This window comes from Bos grunniens, chromosome 8, assembly GCF_055505025.1.
Source record: "Bos grunniens cultivar Pamir isolate PY7600 chromosome 8, Bosgru_T2T1.0, whole genome shotgun sequence".
NCBI lineage: Eukaryota > Metazoa > Chordata > Mammalia > Artiodactyla > Bovidae > Bos > Bos grunniens.
In genome coordinates this window covers 41132119-41152635 of record NC_141172.1, presented here as the reverse complement: position 1 = coordinate 41152635, position 20517 = coordinate 41132119, and the positions used below count along the sequence as shown (strand labels likewise).

Below are 20517 nucleotides of genomic sequence, written 5' to 3'. Positions count from 1 at the left end.
GAACATCCTCTTTATGGTAAATTTCTCCTCTTTTCAAGTGTGTGCTTTTGACTCTGCAGAAATTAACTTTCTTTTCTCCAAAACTGCAAACACTCATACTTTCTTGCTCAAAGTCATTTGGTTTCTATAAACTCCTGGAAATATTCCTTTCAGGCTGTTTTGAAAATTGCTATTCCAGTTTGAGGAGGAATAGACTTTTCCTTTCCCCAGCACGTGCTCCGTTGCCCAATTCTGGATTGGATTAGTGTCCATTCAGTGGCTGTTTCTTGTGGGTCTGTTGTGTACAAGGCCTCAAGCCCCCTTTCTAGCCCCTGTGTTCTTCTTTTCCAAACTCTGCCTTTTGCCCTTTTCCTTTCTTCCTCCGTCTGTAGTCCAGCTTCATCTACTTCAGCCTCTTTCCCTTTCGGTACTTACCCCATTCACTGCTCTACCCTGTCTGTTTTTCTTTTCCCAACTGCCATGGAACTTTCTGGTTTCAACTTTTAAACTTTCCATAGGTTCCTTCCCCTCTGATGAAAAAAAAATTACCCAAAAAATAGATCATCACAGACATTTCAAAGAGTTTTTCTTCCTCCATTCTGACTTTGGACTCACTTCAACATACAGCAGGTTTCAGGACTTACTTAAAAGGGTGTAGAAGAATAGCTTATATTTGTCTGCCTTGTCAACAGGACTTCATCTTTATTTGCAGGTTTTGACATAACCAAAAACCTTTCCACTGTTTAAAGCCTTAACTTTTGACTTAACAGGTAGTTTTGCTGATCCTATTGGTGTAGTCTTTTTTATTTATTTTTTTGTCCCCCATCTATGAAATCTATGTAGTATATAGTAATGTATGTAATATAAATGTAAAATTATATGGCTATCATGTGGTTAATAGATGATTGGGCCACAATTTTGAAGACCTTATAGGATGGGCTCTTAAAGCACCGGATAGAAATATTGTGCCTTAAAGAGGTGCCTAACTGATGTCCTATTAATGTTTCAGCCCATGGATGGTATGCACGACAAGGGGGTTGAAGATATCCATTGTGGATCCATGAAAGGCACTGCTATGCGACCACCTCACCCAGGAATGGGCCCTCCTCAGAGTCCGATGGATCAGCACAGCCAAGGTTTGTGTCTGCTACATACCTGCTCTGGGCTCCATATCATAGTCTTTCATCTTTCCTATTGTTATTTTAATTATGACTTGCAAAGAACAGAACTTGTCTAAGGATGGGGTCTGGCAGGTTTCTTTTCCCTGTAGGAATCTCCCCTTACCCACCACCAACACAACTTTATGTTTGATATGGGCAATTTTCTTTACAAAATCCTAGTAGTTTGACTGGCCACCATGTGTTCAAGCACTCTGCAAAGTACACTGTGTACTTTATGCAGAATCTTTGCCTTGATCTTGTAAGATGCATTATATCACTCCAGTTTTATAGGTGGAGAAGCTAAAGCTCAGAAAATTTACTTTGCTTCTATAAGTTTGCATATCCAGTAAGTGACAAGTCCAAAAGGAGGACCCAGGTCTGCCTCCCAACAGCAGCACGGATGGGTGATAGCAGGATGAGCCACCCGTGTCCCTTGAATTGTACACTCCTCCTTCATAAGGTGACTTTTTCTGGCAGTGGAATAACCTGTCATCACTGGTGAATGGCTATCTTAGTCTCTTAGGGCTACGTAACAAATTGCCACAAGCCAGTTGGCTTAAAACAATAGAAACGTATTCTCTCAACGTTCTAGAGGCCAGAAATCCGAAATCAGGATATGAGCAGGGCTGTGGTCGCTCTGAAGTCTTTAGGGAAGAATCCTTCTTTGCCTCTTCCTAGCTTGTGGTGATCACCAGCACTATTTTGACATTCCTTGGCTTGTAGATCTGTCATTCCAGGCTCTGTCTTGGTTTCCACATGACATTTAACCTCCATGTTTGTTTGTGTGTCCAGACTTCGCTCTTTCTATATGGACACCAGTCACTGGATCAGAATCTACCCTGACCCAGTATGACCTCATCTTAACTCAATTACATCTGCAAAGATCCTATTTCCAAATAGGGTCACAGTCACAGGCACTAGAGGGTATGTCTTCAATATAGCTTCATAGAGGACAGGGTTCCACCCACAGTTCCACCCACAGTAATGGCCAAATCAATATATGGCAGCTTTCTCTTCTCTTGGGTGCTTTTCCCTCTCATTGTTGAGGGCATATTGAAGATAGTGGAAAGTATATGCAAAGATACAATGTAACCTCTTTTCAGAATCACTATATGGGCATTTTAGCATGTCAGAGGCGTGATTAATCCAACACTAATTAACCTAATGTGTTGATATTCTAATTCAAAGGGTATGCTTTATGTGTTGTTGTATATACATTTTTGTAATTTAATGTATATGAGTTTTTTCCTCCATCCTTGATCAGATGTCCATCCACCTGAGGGAAGATTTTTGACTGTCCAGGTGGAGAGACATGTTCACTTTTTTTTTTTTTTCCACGTGGACCATTTTTAAAGTCTTTATTGAAGATGTTACAGTATTCTTCTGTTTTATGTTTTTGGTGTTTCGGCCATGAGGCGTATGGGATCTTAGCTCCCTGACGAAAAATCAAAACCCTACAATCAAGGTGAAGTCTTAACCACTGGACTGCCAGAGATCTCCCTGTATTTGCTCTTAAATATATACACACACACATATATATATATATATATATATATATATATATATAAGCAACTCATGGAGGCATAGGAGTACATCTTCACTAATATTCCAGCAGGTTTTTGAAGATCCTAGACTCTGATCTGAAATTTGATGGTAGGCAGATGTAAGTGTGACAAATGACTCGTAAAATCTTGACCATGTTAGAAAAGCAGACTGAATAACTGGGACTTTTTCAGGTACAGAAGAAAAAAATTGAGCCATTCAGGGGTTAGAATGAATTAAGACAATACTTTCAGGTTTATCGTTTAAATTCTGAAGAGCCAAGTGCCTTCACAGAGCTAATGTAGATCTCATTTTTAATACCTGGGAGGTATAGATGAGTTATATTCAGCGATTCTCAAAGCCAGATGCTGGCTCTGTCTGCTCCTGGCTTTGCAGTACTTCTAATAGTGGGGCCCTGGGACAACGCCAAAGGAAAACACTTGAAATGCATGAATCATAAGTGAGGCTCTTTATTTTTATGTATCTTAAAATTTCTTTCATTGCTTGGTTCCTTTCTTGGACTTCTAGAATGATGATATTTCTTGGGATTTCCAACACTTGGCACAATGTCTAGCACATAACTGGATATTTAGTAAATTTTTTTCAGTTAGAGAAGTGAACTTTATGTATTCAAAAAACACTTTTAAATAGATCTTAATTTTTATATAATTTCAATAAGTTATAATTACTTTGAAATGCAGAAGTCTGCATTAAATTAAATGGAATTGGAATTAGAATGTAATATTTTTCTCTAGAAGAGTAAAGTGCCTTATAAGCTGGGGAATTCGTTATTTAAAATATGCTTTTGAATAAGGTAGTATTGGTATAATGCAGTCTTATTCTATATAATGAGCTAAAAAGAATTTAGACTCCATAATAGCATATATCTTTAAAAACTCCATTGTAGGAAGCCGTTTATAAACACACAGGTCCAGAGAGGTGTGGTATTGATCAGAAAACTGCCAGCTTTAACTACCTAGCAACCTATTAGGTTATTTTAAGGTATTGGTTGAGAAGCAAAACCATTTCCTTCAATAAATACTAAATTGTGTACCTTATGGTCCCGATGATAACATTGTTTATTTTTAGTCCACTGGATAGAGAAAGCCTTCAAAGAAAAGTATAATGTTTTGTGTGTGTGTGTATAAAGAGAAAACTCGTGTAAAATTGGCATTTGAAAACTCAAGTTTATTAAAAGGAGAGTGGCTGATTGCCTCTCTCTCTGCAAAAAGATGAAACTGGGGAGATAATGCCCTTGAAGCTGAGGGAAGGAAAACTGCCATTTTTTGACGACTTTTAAATGAGCAAATTAAACCAGATTTCAAAAAGAGCAGATTCTGCATCAACACTGTCATCCTACAGACAAAGGTATATTTACTCTCAGGCAATTTCTTCACCATTTTCTCAACCAGAGATAATTATGCAAATATGTTATTTTGTTTTATCATTTAGATTTTTTTCTGATTTTTCCTGAAGTTTTATGGAATGCTAGTCATGTCAAAAAATAAAAAGAAATCTCTTTCTCTTTAACTGAAACACGGTCACATTTTTAATGTCATACTGTGATAGAATGATTCTATTAGCATGTCCTGTAAATTCTAGGAAACAATTTTTCCCACCCCCCAGTTTTTTTCTTACCACATTTGAGGGAAGATTTTGTTGTATTGATTAATTCTGGAAGATGATTTTTATTTCACTCTTAGTTTCTTTCTTAACAAATTTGAGGTAAAATGAATTATTGTACTTAGTGCAACTAAGTGTCTCATCTTTATAATTTTGCCATGCCAGGAGTCAGAGTTGAAAAGAGCGATCTGATGAGCAGTGTTATGCAATGACACTTAGATTAGACTGTCTAATGTTTTGGTCAGTTGTATTAGGCATCGTGTGATTTATCACGGGTAAGCTATACTTGGTGCCGACCTTAGGAAAGAGGACAGTCCAGAAGGCAGGAGGCGTGACCCATTTTAACACCTGGTTGTATCCCTTCTCCCATGAAATGTCAGTAGCTATAGTAGGAAGTTTTCCCTCCAGTGATGGATGCAGGGTTGGCAGGAGGGTGGTAGGGAGGTGCTTTCATAATGAACAAACTACCATTTTGCACCAGCATTACAATTTGGAGTTGAATTTTAACCTCATTAAGAAGGAAAAACGTTAATGATGAAGTTAAGTGTATGTTATTGATACTGTTTAAAAACGTTTATTGTTATAAATAACATCCTGGGATTTGAATTTCGGCTCGTCTTGCAGGCTGATTGCAGGGGCATTTTCTTAGGCGAACTTCTATGATCAACCCTAATGCCTGCATGATTTTTGTGCTCGATTATAGAGTAGGGATTTCGGGAATGAGAGTTAGCAGTTTTTCCATTTCTCTTCAGGGCAGGATTACTCTGAATGGAGTTCTACATCTCACCAATTGATAGAACAAAACCTACTCTTGTCTTAGGGGATCAGGCTAAATTTGTTTCCCTCTCCAAATGGCAATTTGAGATAAAAGGAACTGTATCCTTTATTTTCTCTAGTCTTTCAAATGATGATGTTGAGTCCCCAGGCAGCATGGGTCAGATATTCGTGAGCCTCTGTAATTCCACATAGATACAGAGAGCAGCTTCAGCTCAAACTTGATTAAGTGTTGAAACACATGGCAGATGCCTAATAAACACCTATGTGATGACCTTTAAAATAATTGTGATGCAGGTGGATTTATTAATGGCAAAGACCTTTAATTTAATATTACATTGTGTCTTAGAATGCCTTTGAGTTGATGAGTTAGCCCTCAGTTGGACGGAAGACAATGTTTTGGGGTACAGCAAACCACTCTGTCCTCTCCTTCCTCTTGGATCTCCCTTCAGCAATGTGCAGTCCTATATTTTTCTAGGGATTCTTTGGCCAGACTCTACAGTTCATCTCTTGAAATAAGTTTCTTGAAAATTTTGTTGCATTTTGACTTTTCTTTCTTACGTATTTTTAAGTTTTCCATTTAAGTCTCTTTATCACCCAAACAGATTACTCTCATTTTTATATTACATTGTAAATGGTTCTGGGCTTCCCAGGTGGCACTAGTGGTAAAGAACCCATCTGCCAGTGCAGGAGATGTAAGAGACATAGGTTTGATCCCTGGGTTGGGAAGATCCCCTGGAGGTGGACATGGCAACCCACTCCAGTATTCTTGCTGGGAAAATCCCATGGACAGAGGAACCTGGCGGGCCCCAGTCCATGGAGTCACAAAGAGTTGGACACACCTGAAGTGACTTAGCTTGAGCACATAAATGGTTCTAGAAGATTTTGGAAGCTTTCAAGCCTTTAACTTATTTTTATATTAATACAACAAAATTAATATTAGACCATGGAAAGAACATATGCCTTGGAATCAGGTGAATCTTGGTTACCAAGATCTAATTGTGACATGGTGTAACGTGCTTACTCTCCTCATTTTAAAAAATGAGGTGACAGCACATATCTTCTGGGAGTGTTGTGAGGATTGTAGAAAAAAATGTATGCTCCATTCTGCTCACATCCCTCTAACTCTTCGTACCATTTCTGCGCTCCCATCATCCTTATATCTACTGGCCAGACCACCATCTTGCTTTTGGTTTATTGGCATCCACCTTACATACACACACACACACACACACACACACACACACACTCGGCAAAGTCCCTGGGAACTAATGATCCCTAGAGTCATAACCAGCGACCAGTGATGGAATATAAATACCCCAGCTCCTTCCCTGGTATAATAGGGAGGCAAGTTACGTACTTTATCCCAGAGCTTTTGTGCATGAGATTAATCTTCAGGCATGCACTACAGCAACTGCCTTAACCATACACTCCTTGTTGGCTTCCATCCCTTCCTCATTTTACCTTTCCACACTCCTGTCAGTGTCCCTGCACCTTTCAGATAAATCAGCTGCACTCAGTCTTTCCATCAGGCTTTGTTTCCAGGGAAAACTCGGCTAAAATAGCATGTACAGTGCCTTGCTTAGTGCCTGCAACCATGGAGGCCCTCAATAGCAAATTATTCATAAAGTACATAATAATAAACCAAATAATATCCCTATAAGAGAGTCCTCATTCTGCACTGCAATACAGCAGACAGCTTCAGGTTCTGGTCTCTAGGTTGGAGCTCCTTTTAATGTCTAATACTGTCCCCTGTGCCCTTCCTCTAGGTGTACAACAGCCCCTATTAGTTCACCATCTAGGACACGTGAAAGTGAAAGTGAAAGTCACTCAGTCGTGTCTGACTCTTTGCGACCCCATGGCCTATACAGTCCATGGAATTCTCCAGGCCAGAATACTGGATTGGGTAGCCTTTCTGTTCTCCAGGGGATCTTCCCAATCCAGGTCTCCCACATTGCAGGCGGATTCTTTACCAGCTGAGCCACAAGGAAGCCCAAGAATACTGGAATGGGTAGCCTATCCCTTCTCCAGCAGATCTTTCTGACCTAGCAATTGAACCGGGGTCTCCTACATTGCAGGCAGATTCAGGGAAGCCTCCCGGACACATTGGGCTATCTACTACTTGAAATGTGACCAGTCCCATTGGAGATGTACAGTAACTTAATATGGAAACAAAAATGTAAAATCTCTAATAATTTTTATTCTTTGAAATGATAATATTAGGGGTATGTTGGTTTAAATTATATGTTATTACAATTTTGTCTGTTTCTTTAAATTATATATATATATTTGATATACATAAATTTTAAATTATATATAATCCCATACTTATTAAGTTACATATGCTTTAAATTTCTATCAGTCAATGCTGTTGTGGAAAATCGTCAGGATCTCCAGGAATGTTTCTCTTTCAGGGTCGTGGGGGGCAGCCTGTGACCTCTGCCCTTGTGTTTTATTCCAGGTTACATGTCGCCGCACCCGTCTCCGCTGGGAGCCCCAGAGCACGTGTCCAGCCCTATATCAGGAGGCGGCCCGACCCCACCACAGATGCCACCGAGCCAGCCAGGACCCCTCATCCCAGGCGACCCTCAGGCGATGAACCAACCCAACAGGGGTCCCTCTCCTTTCAGTCCCGTCCAGCTGCATCAGCTCCGAGCCCAGATTTTAGCTTACAAGATGCTGGCCCGGGGCCAGCCCCTCCCCGAAACACTGCAGCTTGCAGTCCAGGGGAAAAGGACGTTGCCTGGCATGCAGCAACAGCCGCCGCCACAGCCCCAACCCCAGCCTCAGCCGCAGCAGCCACAGCCGCAGCAGCAGGCCCTTGTTAACTACAACAGACCATCTGGTAGGTTAATATGCAACCCAGTGAATAATGCGAGGGTCCAGCTCAGAGAAGGATGGCTAAGCACACAGAAGCGCTGGGCTGCTCTCAGCCCAGGACCACCTTCTGCCGCACCTCGCTGGCTCCCTTGTCTGCTTTGCTTAGTTGGTTAAGATTCTTGGTCTCCTCGGCCGTGGGTCCTAGAGGGGTGCTTCTTAAACCTTTGGAGACTCTGGTGAGAGCTGTGGCTCTAAGCAAAAAGCACAGTCCCCTGTGACTTTGCATTCCCTTTCAAGGGCTTCAAGGTTTGTGGGAAGCCCATCCACCCCACCCCCTGCCAGGTTAGCAACCCCTGCACCTGGTGTGTTCCATTGCCAGCAGGCACGTCTTGAATCTCCTCTCCTTTAGCTATTTTGTGTCTGTTGATTTATTTATTTCTATCCTTTTGGTTGTGAAAATACCTTTGAGGAGGCTTGCAAGAAAGCATACCCATGGTAAAGAAATTATCAAGTAGAAAATTCAGAAACAGAGGGAAGTAGAAATCAAAGTTGGGAGATCAGCCATAGGGGTGGGGAGCCCAGGAGCTCTTGTGAAGGCTGCATCTGTGCTTCCAAGGTGACTGGAGCTGCATGGTGGTCAGGAAAGGGGATAGCGTTAGGTGCCTGGTCCTCGCCACTCAGAAGGAAGTTGCTGACCAGTTTCTCAGAGGACACAGAATCTTTTCTAGCATGAGAGTATAAAGTAACTTTCTCAGGCGGGATTATTTTTTAAATTATTATTATTGTAAGGAATACTGCATGATAGAGGCATTAGTAACATTTATTCATAATAGAGTAACAGAATCTACATGGCCTATTTCCTCTAGACACCAGCATCAGAGCTGAGGCTGACGTTCTGAAAGGAGCTGAGATGCGATAGTCTTTGGTAATGGGCTGGTGGTCTGCTTGATCCCACTGAGAATTCAGAGCTCCAAGAAGCTATAGGATGATCTTCCATAAATGTTATTTTCTCTGGGAAGATTTTTGTTAGCCACTGGATAAGCACAAGGTTTATGGTTCTGTTCTACTAGAGCTTTGAATTCCAGAGAATTTGAATCAGGAAATTTGAATTCCAGAGTGCCTCCTTGTCACTCATGCCCTTTCCTGTGAGTGGATCCCTCTCATTTGGGTCAACCCTGACATCTGATCTTTGCTACTGGTTTGGGATTATTGGTCTTCTTCTTAGGTTTTGGGACTTAGACATTGGGAAAGAGTTCAGATGAATTTTTTTTTTTATTACTAGTGTTCTTCCTTCTGAGTTTGTAGATGTTTCTTTCCTGGTAGAGGAAACCCTGAGTTGCCTACTAAAAGGGTAAACTCATCTTGTTAATTGTAGATGGAGCCTTAGGAATGGTTTTCTAAAGAGTACACAAGTACCGTGTCATTTCCAGACTTCTGTGTGTGGGCTGCAATGCTCTGGTAGGTGGAGGATCCCATGGGACCAAACATTAGTGATTGTAAAGGTTGTACAGGGAACCTGTGCATTAGGTGGTAGTTTGAACACTCATTGTGTCTAGAGGCTTTAAAATTGCAAAAACTCTTGCTCTTAGGAACGCCGCCAGAGAGAATCAAAAGTGTCTGTCTGTGTATATGTGTGGTTTGTACCTCCGGAGGGCCTGCTAGCAAACCTTGTGCTCCACGCCCAGTAATAAGCACGGTGCACGTGGGACACATCTGGAGCATGGAGACTCAGGATTCAATGCCAGGGGCCTCATGTTCTGCCCCGCCCTGGCACCCTCATGACCAGAAGGCTCACAACAAGGGAAAGGCTCTGTCCCAAGGTCTGTGCACCAAGTGCAGGCATTGCACGCCTGTGGGTAGGAAGGAAAAGCATCTCAGCTCCTTACTGAGAGCCTTTCATTCATATTCTAGACACAATGTCAACAACATTGGTGACCCTGATATCCCGCGTCTCAGTATACAAGGAGCGTTATTACCTAAAGGAGTTCCCAGTAGAGGCTTAGTGGTCACAGTCGGATAGTTGGTAGCTCAAGAGGAGGGAGCAAAGTCTATGCCTCCTAAAAGGCCCCTGTGGGACCTTGTCACACAGGCACACTTCCTCGAGTACTGCAACTTGTCCTAGGGTAGTCCCTCATCAGGGACCTCAGTGAGGTTTGTTATTTTTAACAATGACCTAGGCACAGCAGGAAAAGATTCCAGGGTATTGTTTAAGAAGGCAGAAAGCTAAATGATTCATTTCATCTAAAGTCACAAGAATGAGACCAGATGATGAAGTAAAGTTTCGAGGATAGAGTTTCAGTTACCTGGATACTTGTACATAGCAAATCCTCCATGTCCTAACCAACACAATCCTGGGTGAATTTTCTGGATCATTTCCGGAAGAGAAGGCTCCATTTTATTATTATTGTTTTCCTTTACCTGATGCCTACATCTTCCCTCGCCAGGCTCCTGGCATTAGGGGGGAAACTTGTTTTATTACTCACTGTCTGTGTCTTTTGTATTTCCAGCCGTTGGGCTTCATTAGAAATGATACTACTTGGGCCGATATGCCAGAGTAGGCAAAGAGACTGTGGACAAAGGAGAAAAGAAGACACTTTCCTCAAATAGAGCAGACCCCTTCCTGCCACCAGGAGGAGGTTACGTTTCTAATCTTGTCCCCCAAATCTCAGATTTCATAGGGAAATGATTACCTTCCTTGAAAATGGCTTTTTGGAGGTTTTTTTTTTTTTTGGCAATGACATTTTGGACAAGTTCAAGTAAGGCCAAAAGAAGTTTTTCTTTATTTAAGAGAATATTACTTTTATTAATTGTTTATCCCTCTCCTTTTTAAAAAAAAAAATAATAAAGCAGCATAATTGCTTATAAATACCCCTGTCAATATTCCAGGGGAAAAAAAATCAATTTAAGTATGTCTACTTTCCTGGTGGTAGCTATGATTTTTCTTTCGTCCCATTTGCTAGTGTCATTCATGTGCGAAGAGAGCTTTTTTGGCTGGGGTGGTCTGCCTCAAACCCATTCCAAAGTTAGAATTCACCAAAAGCAATACCGCCAGGGCCACCACCCGAAAACTGCAGTTTGACCAGAGGAAGTGTGCACTGAACAGATGAGTGACTCTAGTCCTTGCCTGCTGTGGGCTCCTCTCAAATCGAATCCATCATTTTTCTTTTAATTCTGATTCATTTTTCTTTTTGGAGACCAAAGCAGATTTCAAAACAGGAACTGAAAAGGTTTTGGGTTTTTTTTTTTTTTTGCAGTGGGCAGGGAAGCCTTCATGGTAGAAAGCAAGAGTTTTATTGCTGATTTTTTTTAGGGCTTGTCGCTCTCCTGCTTGCCCCTCTCTTTTTTTTTTTTTTTTTCCTTTTGTCATCTAAAATTTCTTAGTATGCTTTGTTTAAGCCTCATTATTACATTTATCTTTTCAACCTCTGGAATCCACTTAAATCCTTGTCTAATGCACAGATAGTCATTTGCATAAACATCCTTCTGTACCGGAAGGTAAAGTGGGAATTCTGTACAGAAATTCTGTACATGTGAGACTTAGGTAATTTAAGAAGTTTATTTACCTGTTTCTTAGATTCAGACATCTAATAAAGACTCCTTCCCTCCCTTAGCTGCAATGGGACGACACCCCTCAAGAGTGTCAGGGCGAATATCTACCTTGACTACTAACGTGAGGACTGACAGGAAGACACATATTTTGTACCGCAGACAGTTCAGCCTAAATTGTTTATATTGGTGAGAGAGTAGGAGATAAGCTAAAGAACGTAATTTGTTTTCCATCTAAAGATACCAAGATATGAGTTTTTATCATTCTGCAGACCATGAGTGTGCTGGTTGTCAAGAGATGCTTTCTGTTGATACAGAACAAACCCATTCAGGCAGCTCAACGCACCTAAAAGACAAGCAGAACCCCTCATGGTTAGGTAGGTGTGTTCTGGGCGTGTCTAATGGCAGGCAGCTGCCTTCAGTCCCCTCGCCTCTGTGAGGAGAATTTTTTGTATAACGTGTTGGCTGGAGGACAGTAAATGAACTTGCAGTGTTTAGTTAGAAAGGAGTTTGCAGTAAATGAACTTGCAGTGTTTAATTAGAAAGGAGTTTGCCTGTAAGTGACTCTGATGAGGAATTAGCAGGAAGCACAGGGCAGGTCGACTTATCTGAGTATCTGTGCTGAATTGTATTAAACGGTGGAAACATTTTCAAGTTTGCTCTTGAAAAGCGTACTTTCAAAGCTTCTAGCGAATACAGTACCAAATTTCCTTGAAAACCTTTCTTTTGCTGTAGAGTTTTTCTGAAAAGCTGAATGATTATATTAGGCTTCTTTACTTTGGTGTCCTTGGTGGCAATAAAAATGACCAGAGCTGAGGGGTGAGCATGCAGCAGCCGTGCTGTCTCACTGAATCCTCACTTCCCCCTTGCAGGGCGGAGGTGCTGTTATTATCTCCATTCTACCCATGAGGAGACTGAGGCACCAGGGGTTAAGTAACTTGCTTAGGCTCCCACGACTGATTGGTATGACTTACCGGTTCTTTTAGAAAGACACAGGGTGCTTTAGACGTACCTGTTTCAGTTCACAGCAAGCTGGAATACTTTTTAGATTGGAGATCTGAATATTTAAGTCTACATTTGGGTCTCTCTCTACCTATGTTTTAACTTTAAGAGTCCTTCAACCAGATAAGAATGTCTCTGTATTTATGGATTAAAGAAGCCTAGCTGTGTGTGGAGAAGGAAATGGCAACCCACTCCAGTGTTCTTCCCTGGAGAATCCTAGGGACGGGGGAGCCTGGTGGGCTGCCGTCTATGGGGTCGCACAGAGTCGGACACGACTGAAGTGACTTAGCAGCAGCTGTGTATATATCAGATCTAGTTTCAAGTCACAGGCTGAAAATGACTAGATTTGGAACCAGAGATATCAGACATGCTCTGGATACCTCCCTTTGATTGTGTGTTTTTAAAAATAGTGACTTGAATATACCTCGAGGAGTTGGCATGACTCTACACAGGTATTTACAAGCCATCATGCTAAAGAAGAAAGCATCCAGAGTAAGTGAAATATGTACACTCTTGCACTATTATGGCTTTCATTGATAACTTATTCAAATTTTGAAAGGAGGAAAAGCACTCTGAAAACTGAATTTAGGGTAATTAGTATGATGTTATCAATAGGACACAGATTTTCTTTTTATTAAAGGTGGTGGTTTTTTAGAGGGCTTCAATGTATTACATTTTTTATTTCGTGTGCTTATTATACCAAGTCTTCAAATATATTTAACTCTACTAGTTTCTTGAGCTTATTAGGGAAATTCGTAGAATCATGCTATTAAAGTAACTGTTAGAAATCTCTATCTCCTCTCTTTTGGCTCAAGGCAACTCAGATTTTTTAAAAAATCTCCCCTGTTTTAAAGACCCTAAGGGAAAAAAATAATCAAAAGTGTCCCTCCATAACTTATTCCAATGGTTAACAACCCTGAGAGTTAATGTTTATAAACCAGTTTCTTCCATATGAATGGAAGGAACTCTAAATCTGAAATATTGTGAAAAGGTTTGCATTATGTAAAAGCCCTCCCATTCAGAAAAAGAATCAGAATGTGTACTTAGCTGAGAAGGATCTCTTTACTATGATAGTACATCTACAGTGCCTAAAACAAACAAACAAAAAAACAGACAAGAAGTGCATTTTTCCCTCCAGAACTTGTCATCAATCCTAGAACAGGGCTATAGATTACCTCAGGAAGTCTCATCCAGCCCTAAGTCTCTGGGAAAGTTTTACCTAATTTCAGAAGGAGGGGATCGAAAGAACACCACCACTACACACACTCATGCTCACAGGCACACACATACTCACACATACTGTAGTTTCCCAGCAGTTTGTTCTAATTCTTCCCATTCCTCTTGTCAGAATGTTTGCTATCCTTGGGTTGTCATTTAAGCCCACTTCTCCCTGGTGTTTGCTGAAAATTGAAATGTGTCTAAGTTTTCATAATGTATATCTTTGTATGGTACATTAATAAATCACTCTGAAGTATGGAGATGATTATTTTTGTTACCATTTAATAATTTTAATATGTCTCTGAACAGATACAGAAAACACTTGGAAGAATGCCTATTGGAGGTTTTAACATCTGCTTGCAGAGATTTTTTTTTTTTTTTTAATTTACTAAACTCCTCTGGTAGCATCACTAATTTTATTTATAACTTTGAAATAAGTAAAAATTCACCTGGAGGAGAGATGGAAAACTTTTAGTTTAAACTCCTAAAGTTAAATGTGGGAAATTGCTTTAAATTAACTAATCAAGTACATTTTAATAAACTTAATGATTACATAGCCCTTTATTCTGATAAGATGAGAAAAATGCTCTCTTGAATCTTAATCTTTGCTAGGTTTTCTTAGGTGGAATGAGCAGATTCTTTATTTCCCCTGCACTGAATGTTTTTAGAAATATTTTCTAACATGTAGTAAGAAATTTAAGTTCCCTAGATGTATCGATAAAGCCTGAAATATACTTTATAGGTCATTAGGGAAAAATGCATGCTTATTTCAGAAAATGCATGCTTATTTCAGTTCACATCAGAGTACTGGCGGGCTGCTGCCTGTATAATGTAGAGCATAGGTTCTACAGCTGGACCATTCCAGATTGGGCAGGAGGGTGTAGTCCGCAGAATGTGATTTTGGGACCACACCCAGATTGCATCTGACCGCTGAATGACTCCCTTGCTTTTTCAGAACCCCAAATACACCTGTAATTATTTTTAAAAACCCACTGCAGACCTCCATTAAAAACTGGCTCTCTATTCCTTAATCAGTTTATTACCTAAGAGTCATTTTAGGGCCATTTCCCTTTGGGATAGATGCCAAATTCTTTTTTTTCTTTTTCCTTTCCTCCTTTCTCTTCTGGCTTTCCTCATCTTCCTCCCTTCCCTCCTGTTTTCTTCTCTTGAGACCTTCCTTTGTCCCCATCCTCAGACCCTCCCCCGCCCCGGGGAGGGGGGGCGGTGGTTGTCGACAGGCAGGCGGGGTGTGGGCACAGGGCACCTTCCCTCCCCAGCTGCGCATGTCACTCTTGTTTCGCAGGCCCGGGGCCAGAGCTGAGCGGCCCGAGCCCCCCGCAGAAGCTGCCGGTGCCTGCGCCCAGCGGCCGGCCCTCACCCGCGCCTCCCGCCGCAGCGCCACCGCCCGCGGCTGCCGTGCCCGGACCCTCCGTACCGCAGCCGGCCCCGGGGCAGCCCTCGCCCATCCTGCAGCTGCAGCAGAAGCAGAGCCGGATCAGCCCTGTCCAGAAACCGCAAGGCCTGGACCCCGTAGAGATTATGCAGGAGCGGGAGTACAGGTAATGCACCTGCCCCACGGGTAAGATGATGTGTGCTTGCAACTACCACCCAGCCTAGAGGGCCTGGTGTCTCCTAGTGTGATGGTCATTCTTTGTGGGACCAGGGAAAGGCCTAAGGGAAACTGCAGAGGCCAAGACTCAGGCTTGAGAGTGATTTTCCAACAAAGTCTCAGAGAAGAGTTTCTTTGCCACTGGAGCCTGGGGCAGGGACCCTCCGGGGCTTCTGGGCCTGATTTTCACTCTTGCAGTCAGAAAACTTTTATCTACTCCGATGACACGCCAAGATCAAAAGCTCAGCCCAGAGTTCTTAAAGATACAAGAAAGTGGTCAGCCCACACTCAGACTGTGCAGTATTTTGTTCTAGTCTGGCAGTGTGTCCTTGAATGTTGACTGTGAGTGGCTCATATGTTGAGTGTGTCTGCTGGCTTGACATCTCCTGATACTAAAGGCCATCCTTCAGAAGTTGTATATAAGGAAATAATGCATTCTTTGATTCAGTTCATGCACTTGTTGGTCAATGGCTTGGTCTCACTTTTGGGGTAGGCCACATTTAAATGTCTTCATATGTGGTCCTTATTTTAACTCTTACTCCAGAAGCTTCATTTGGCACATTTATCTGAATCAGGGATTGACAAACCTTTTCTCTAAAGGGCCTTAGAGCTTCTGTCAGAACTATTCAACTCTACCATTACGGCGTGAATGCAGCCAGGCAATAATGGGCTGGCTGTGTTCCTGTGAAACTTTATTTATGAGAACAAGCTACAGACAGGGTTTGGCCTGCAGACTGTAGTTCAGTTCACTTCAGTTCAGTCGCTCACTCATGTCCGACTCTTTGCAACCCCATGAATCACAGCACGCCGGGCCTCCCTGTCCATCACCATCTCCCGGAATTCACTCAAACTCATGTCCATCAAGTCAGTGATGCCATCCAGCCATCTCATCCTCTGTTGTCTCCTTCTCCTCCTGCCCTCAATCTTTGCCAGCATCAGAGTCTTTTCCCAATAAGTCCACTCTTTGCATGAGGTGGCCAAAGTATTGGAGTTTCAGCTTCAGCATCAGTCCTTCCAATGAACACCCAGGACTGATCTCCTTTAGAATGGACTGGTTGGATCTCCTTGCAGTCCAAGGGACTCTCAAGAGTCTTCTCCAACACCACACAGTTCAAAAGCATCAATTCTTGGGTGCTCAGCTTTCTTCACAGTCCAACTCTCACATACATACATGACCACAGGATAAACCATAGCCTTGACTAGACGGACCTTTGTTGGCAAAATAATGTCTCTATTTTTGAATATGCTATCTAGGTTGGTCATAACTTTCCTTCCAAGGAGTAAGTGTCTTTTAATTTTATGGCTGCAGTCACCATCTGCAGTGATTTTGGAGCCCAAAAAAATAAAGTCTGACACTGTTTCCACTGTTTCCCCATCTATTTCCCATGAAGTGATGGGACCAGATGCCATGATCCTCGTTTTCTGAATGTTGAGCTTTAAGCCAACTTTTTCACTCTCCTCTTTCACTTTCATCAAGAGGCTTTTGAGTTCCTCTTCACTTTCTGCCATAAGCGTGGTGTCATCTGCATATCTGAGGTTATTGATATTTCTCCTGGCAATCTTGATTCCAGCTTGTGCTTCTTCCAGCCCAGCGTTTCTCATGATGTACTCTGCATATAAGTTAAATAAGCAGGGTGACAATATACAGCCTTGACTTACTCCTTTTCCTATTTGGAACCAGTCTGTTGTTCCATGTCCAGTTCTAACTGTTGCTTCCTGACCTGCATATAGGTTTCTCAAGAGGCAGGTCAGGTGGTCTGGTATTTCCATCTCTTGAAGAATTTTCCACAGTTTATTGTAATCCACACAGTCAAAGGCTTTGGCATAGTCAATAAAGCAGAACTAGATGTTTTTCTGGCATTCTCTTGCTTTTTCCATGATCCAGTAGTTAGTAGATTCTAAATGGTTAATTTCAAAAAAAAAAAAAAAAAAAAAAGAGTCCAGGAAGAACTGAGTCAAGATAAAATGAAGCTAAGATCATGGATTCGGGTGTATGTGTGTGTGAAAGTCACTCAGTCGTGTCTGGCTCTTTGCGACCCCATGGACTATATAGTTCATGGAGTTCTCCAGGCCAGAATCCTAGAGTAGGTAAGCCTTTCCCTTCTCCAGGGGATCTTCCCAACCCAGGGATCAAACCCAGGTCTTCTGTACTGCAGGCGGATTCTGTACCAGCTGAGCCACCAGGGAAGCCCTGGTTTCGAGAGTTAGCCAAAAAGTGTGCCCTGCCGCTAAGTGTCTGTGTTGCCTTCCTCAAGGTACATCTGTTTTCTGTGACTCAGTTTCCCCTTATGTTAAAAGAAGGTATTATGCAATATTATCTTTTATAGGGAGAAGATAAAATTATACCAAGACTTTCAATACATATTAGCTATTATTATTACTTCCCAAGTGTGATTTAACTTAAGACAATTAGGGGTTAAACATTATAGAGAACGTTAGGAAATAATGTCTGTGCTTTCGTGCTATGTTGCTTTAGTTATGTCTGACTCTTTGCAACCCTATGGACTGTAGTCCGCCAGGGTCTTCTGTCCATGGGAATTCTCCAGGCAAGAATACTGGAGTGGGTTGCCATGCCCGCCCCCAGGGGATCTTCCTGACCCTGGCATCTAACAAGAGTCTCTTATGTCTCCAGCATTGGCAGGCAGATTCTTTACCACTGGTGCCACCTGGAAGCCCAAAATAATGTCTTTTGTTGTTCAGTCACTCAGTTGTGTCCTACTCTTTGAGACCCCATGGACTGCAGCACACCAGGCTTCCCTGTCCTTCAGCATCTCCTGGAGCTGGCTCAAACTCATGTTCACTGAGTCAGTGATGCCATCCAACAATCTTGTGCTCTCCCATCCCCTTCTCCTGCCTTCAGTCTTTCCTAGCATCAGGGTCTTTTCTAATGAGTCGGCTCTTTGAATCAAGTGGCCAAAGTATTGGGAGCTTCAACTTCAGCATCAGTCCTCCTAATGAATATTCAAGATTGACTGGTTTGATCTCCTTGCAGTCCAAGGGACTCTCAAGAGTCTTCTCCAACACCACAGTTCAAAAGCATCAATTCTTTGGCGTTCAGCCTTCTTTATGGTCCAGCTCTCACATCCATACATGACTATTGGCAAAACCATGACTTTGACTAGATGGACCTTTGTTGGCAAAGTAATGTCTCTGCTTTTTAATATGCTGTCTAGATTTGTCATAGCTTTTCTTCCAAGGAGCAAGCGTCTTTTAATTTTGTGGCTGCAGTCACCATCTGCAGTGATTTTGGAGCCCAGGAAAAAAATAATGTCTAGAATCCCTTTAAAAACAGTACCTTACTCTTTGTTGTAAAATACATGACTACTTATCTATTATTATATTAAAATACTAATTTATCAGCTTTGAGAGTTACTCTGAAAGAAATCACAATAACTTGCCATTAAATGTGTATAGCTTTTTGGATGAAGAGTATAACTTTATTCTCACTGCCATTATTAATCCTCAATTAAGAGCTTTTATATTGCTGTTTCCAGCTTTTCGTGTATCCCTAGAGAGCTAGATACTCATCATCAATTGATATTTCAGTACTGATAGGCAGATTCTGTTGGGTGAATAATTTCTGTGTGGTATAAAAGTCAAATATCAGCACTGTATACTCATTTGGGGCAGAAAAAATATTCATATTCAGTCCTTTCTTTATGTTGCTATTGAATAAAAAAGCCAAAAGCCATTTTAAAAGACAATAAATGGGATAGTGGGGTATTGTTTAAAATTCTGACTTCCTAAGTGCTAACATTTTTTCCCTACCTTGACCGTACAGAGCTACCAGTCCCTTTGTTGAATCACATAAACCCCTTATAACACAGACACTGTATCTAGAAATGCATCTGGGATTTTTTCCTTCAGTTTAGTTCAGTTGCTCAGTTGTGTCCAACTCTTTGCGACCCCACGGACTGCAGCATGCCAGGCTTCCCTGTCCATCACCAACTCCTGGAGCTTGCTGAAACTCATGTCCATTGAGTCAGTGATGCCATCCAACCATCTCATCCTCTGTTGTCCCCTTCTCCTCCTGCCTTCAGTTTTTCCCAGTATCAGGGTCTTTTCCAGTGAGTCAGTTCTTCACATCAGGTGGCCAAAGTATTGGAGCTTCAGCTTCTGCATCAGTCCTTCCAATGAATATTCAGGACCGATTTCCTTCAGGATTGACTAATTTGATCTTGCTGTCCAAGGGACTCTCAAGAGTCTTCTCCAACACCACAGTTCAAAAGCATTAATTCTTAATATTTTTTTCCTTCTTCAGCCTATATTATGGGGGGTGTGTGTGTGTGCGCAATTATTGAGTCCTAAATTTTCTTTGTCATTTTTACCAGAACTGTATTTGCAGAGTTTTCTTGTAACGAGCTCATTTTAACACTTTTTTGGGAAATTATCTTAAAGGATGGTCTCCCAAAGTACACGGTATTAATAATTACTGTTTAGCCTATTCTAGTATGTGGAAAGGTTTTTGTCCTCCATACCTGTGTCAAGTTAAAAACATGTGTCCATCAGTATCTTCTGAATTACAAGCATTGCAGAAGGTGGTGGAATGGCTAATTGTCATGTTATTATTATTACTTGATAACATGTCTCCTCTTCTGTTAAGCTGCCTGGCTTTTGAAGTGACCAATCTGGCAACCCTAGGTTCAAAAAGCTGGTGGGTGTTTTGGCCTGAAATCTCCCATGGCTGTCTTGAGAAGCTTAGGTTTATACTGGCAGGGTTTTGCAGGGGTATCTTTTATCTTCTTTAGTTACAGAGCAAGAGCTGACTTCTGCCTATATGAAGATAAATTATCCAGTTGCAGAAATTAGTTAAATATATTCCTTAAAAAGGGTTAGATTAAGTCCCTTAGGCCCTTGTAAAAGACAGCTAAAACCCCCCTTTCTCCCTCTTTGAGAGAATCTTACTTACTACCCTTTAGCACTGATAGGAAGAGTCCGGTGTAACTCTCTCTTCTGATTGAGGATTTGAGAAAGGTCTTTTTTTTTTTTTTTTTTTTTTTAAGTCTCTTTTATAATTTTATAAACTTGGTTTGAGCAGAAATCATTTGTCAGAAATTCTTTAACCAGATGTTCATTCCTTTGTTGTAATATCACTTACCTTGTCTATGAAAAATGAAAGAAAATTGTCAGAATCTTAACTTTTTTTTTTTACTGTTAAGTCACTTGGCTGCTTTTCCTGTTCATCATGAAATCAGAATTTTGACAAAATTAACTTTGCTTTTTCAGTAATAGCACATGTAAGTT

At 41.4% G+C, this 20517-nt stretch overlaps 1 protein-coding gene across 11 annotated transcripts in view; it reads left to right on the top strand.

Annotated features, from left to right (window-relative positions):
- The window catches only part of SMARCA2 (SWI/SNF related BAF chromatin remodeling complex subunit ATPase 2), a 180115-nt gene that overhangs the window by 16248 nt on the left and 143350 nt on the right, over positions 1-20517 (top strand). For all 11 annotated transcript variants that reach the window (XM_086415363.1, XM_086415355.1, XM_086415365.1 and 8 more), the window contains exons 3-5: positions 989-1115; positions 7540-7923; positions 14968-15223. In XM_086415363.1, the coding sequence (XP_086271489.1) occupies positions 989-1115; positions 7540-7923; positions 14968-15223 (767 nt within the window). The remainder of the gene's footprint in view (positions 1-988; positions 1116-7539; positions 7924-14967; positions 15224-20517) is intronic.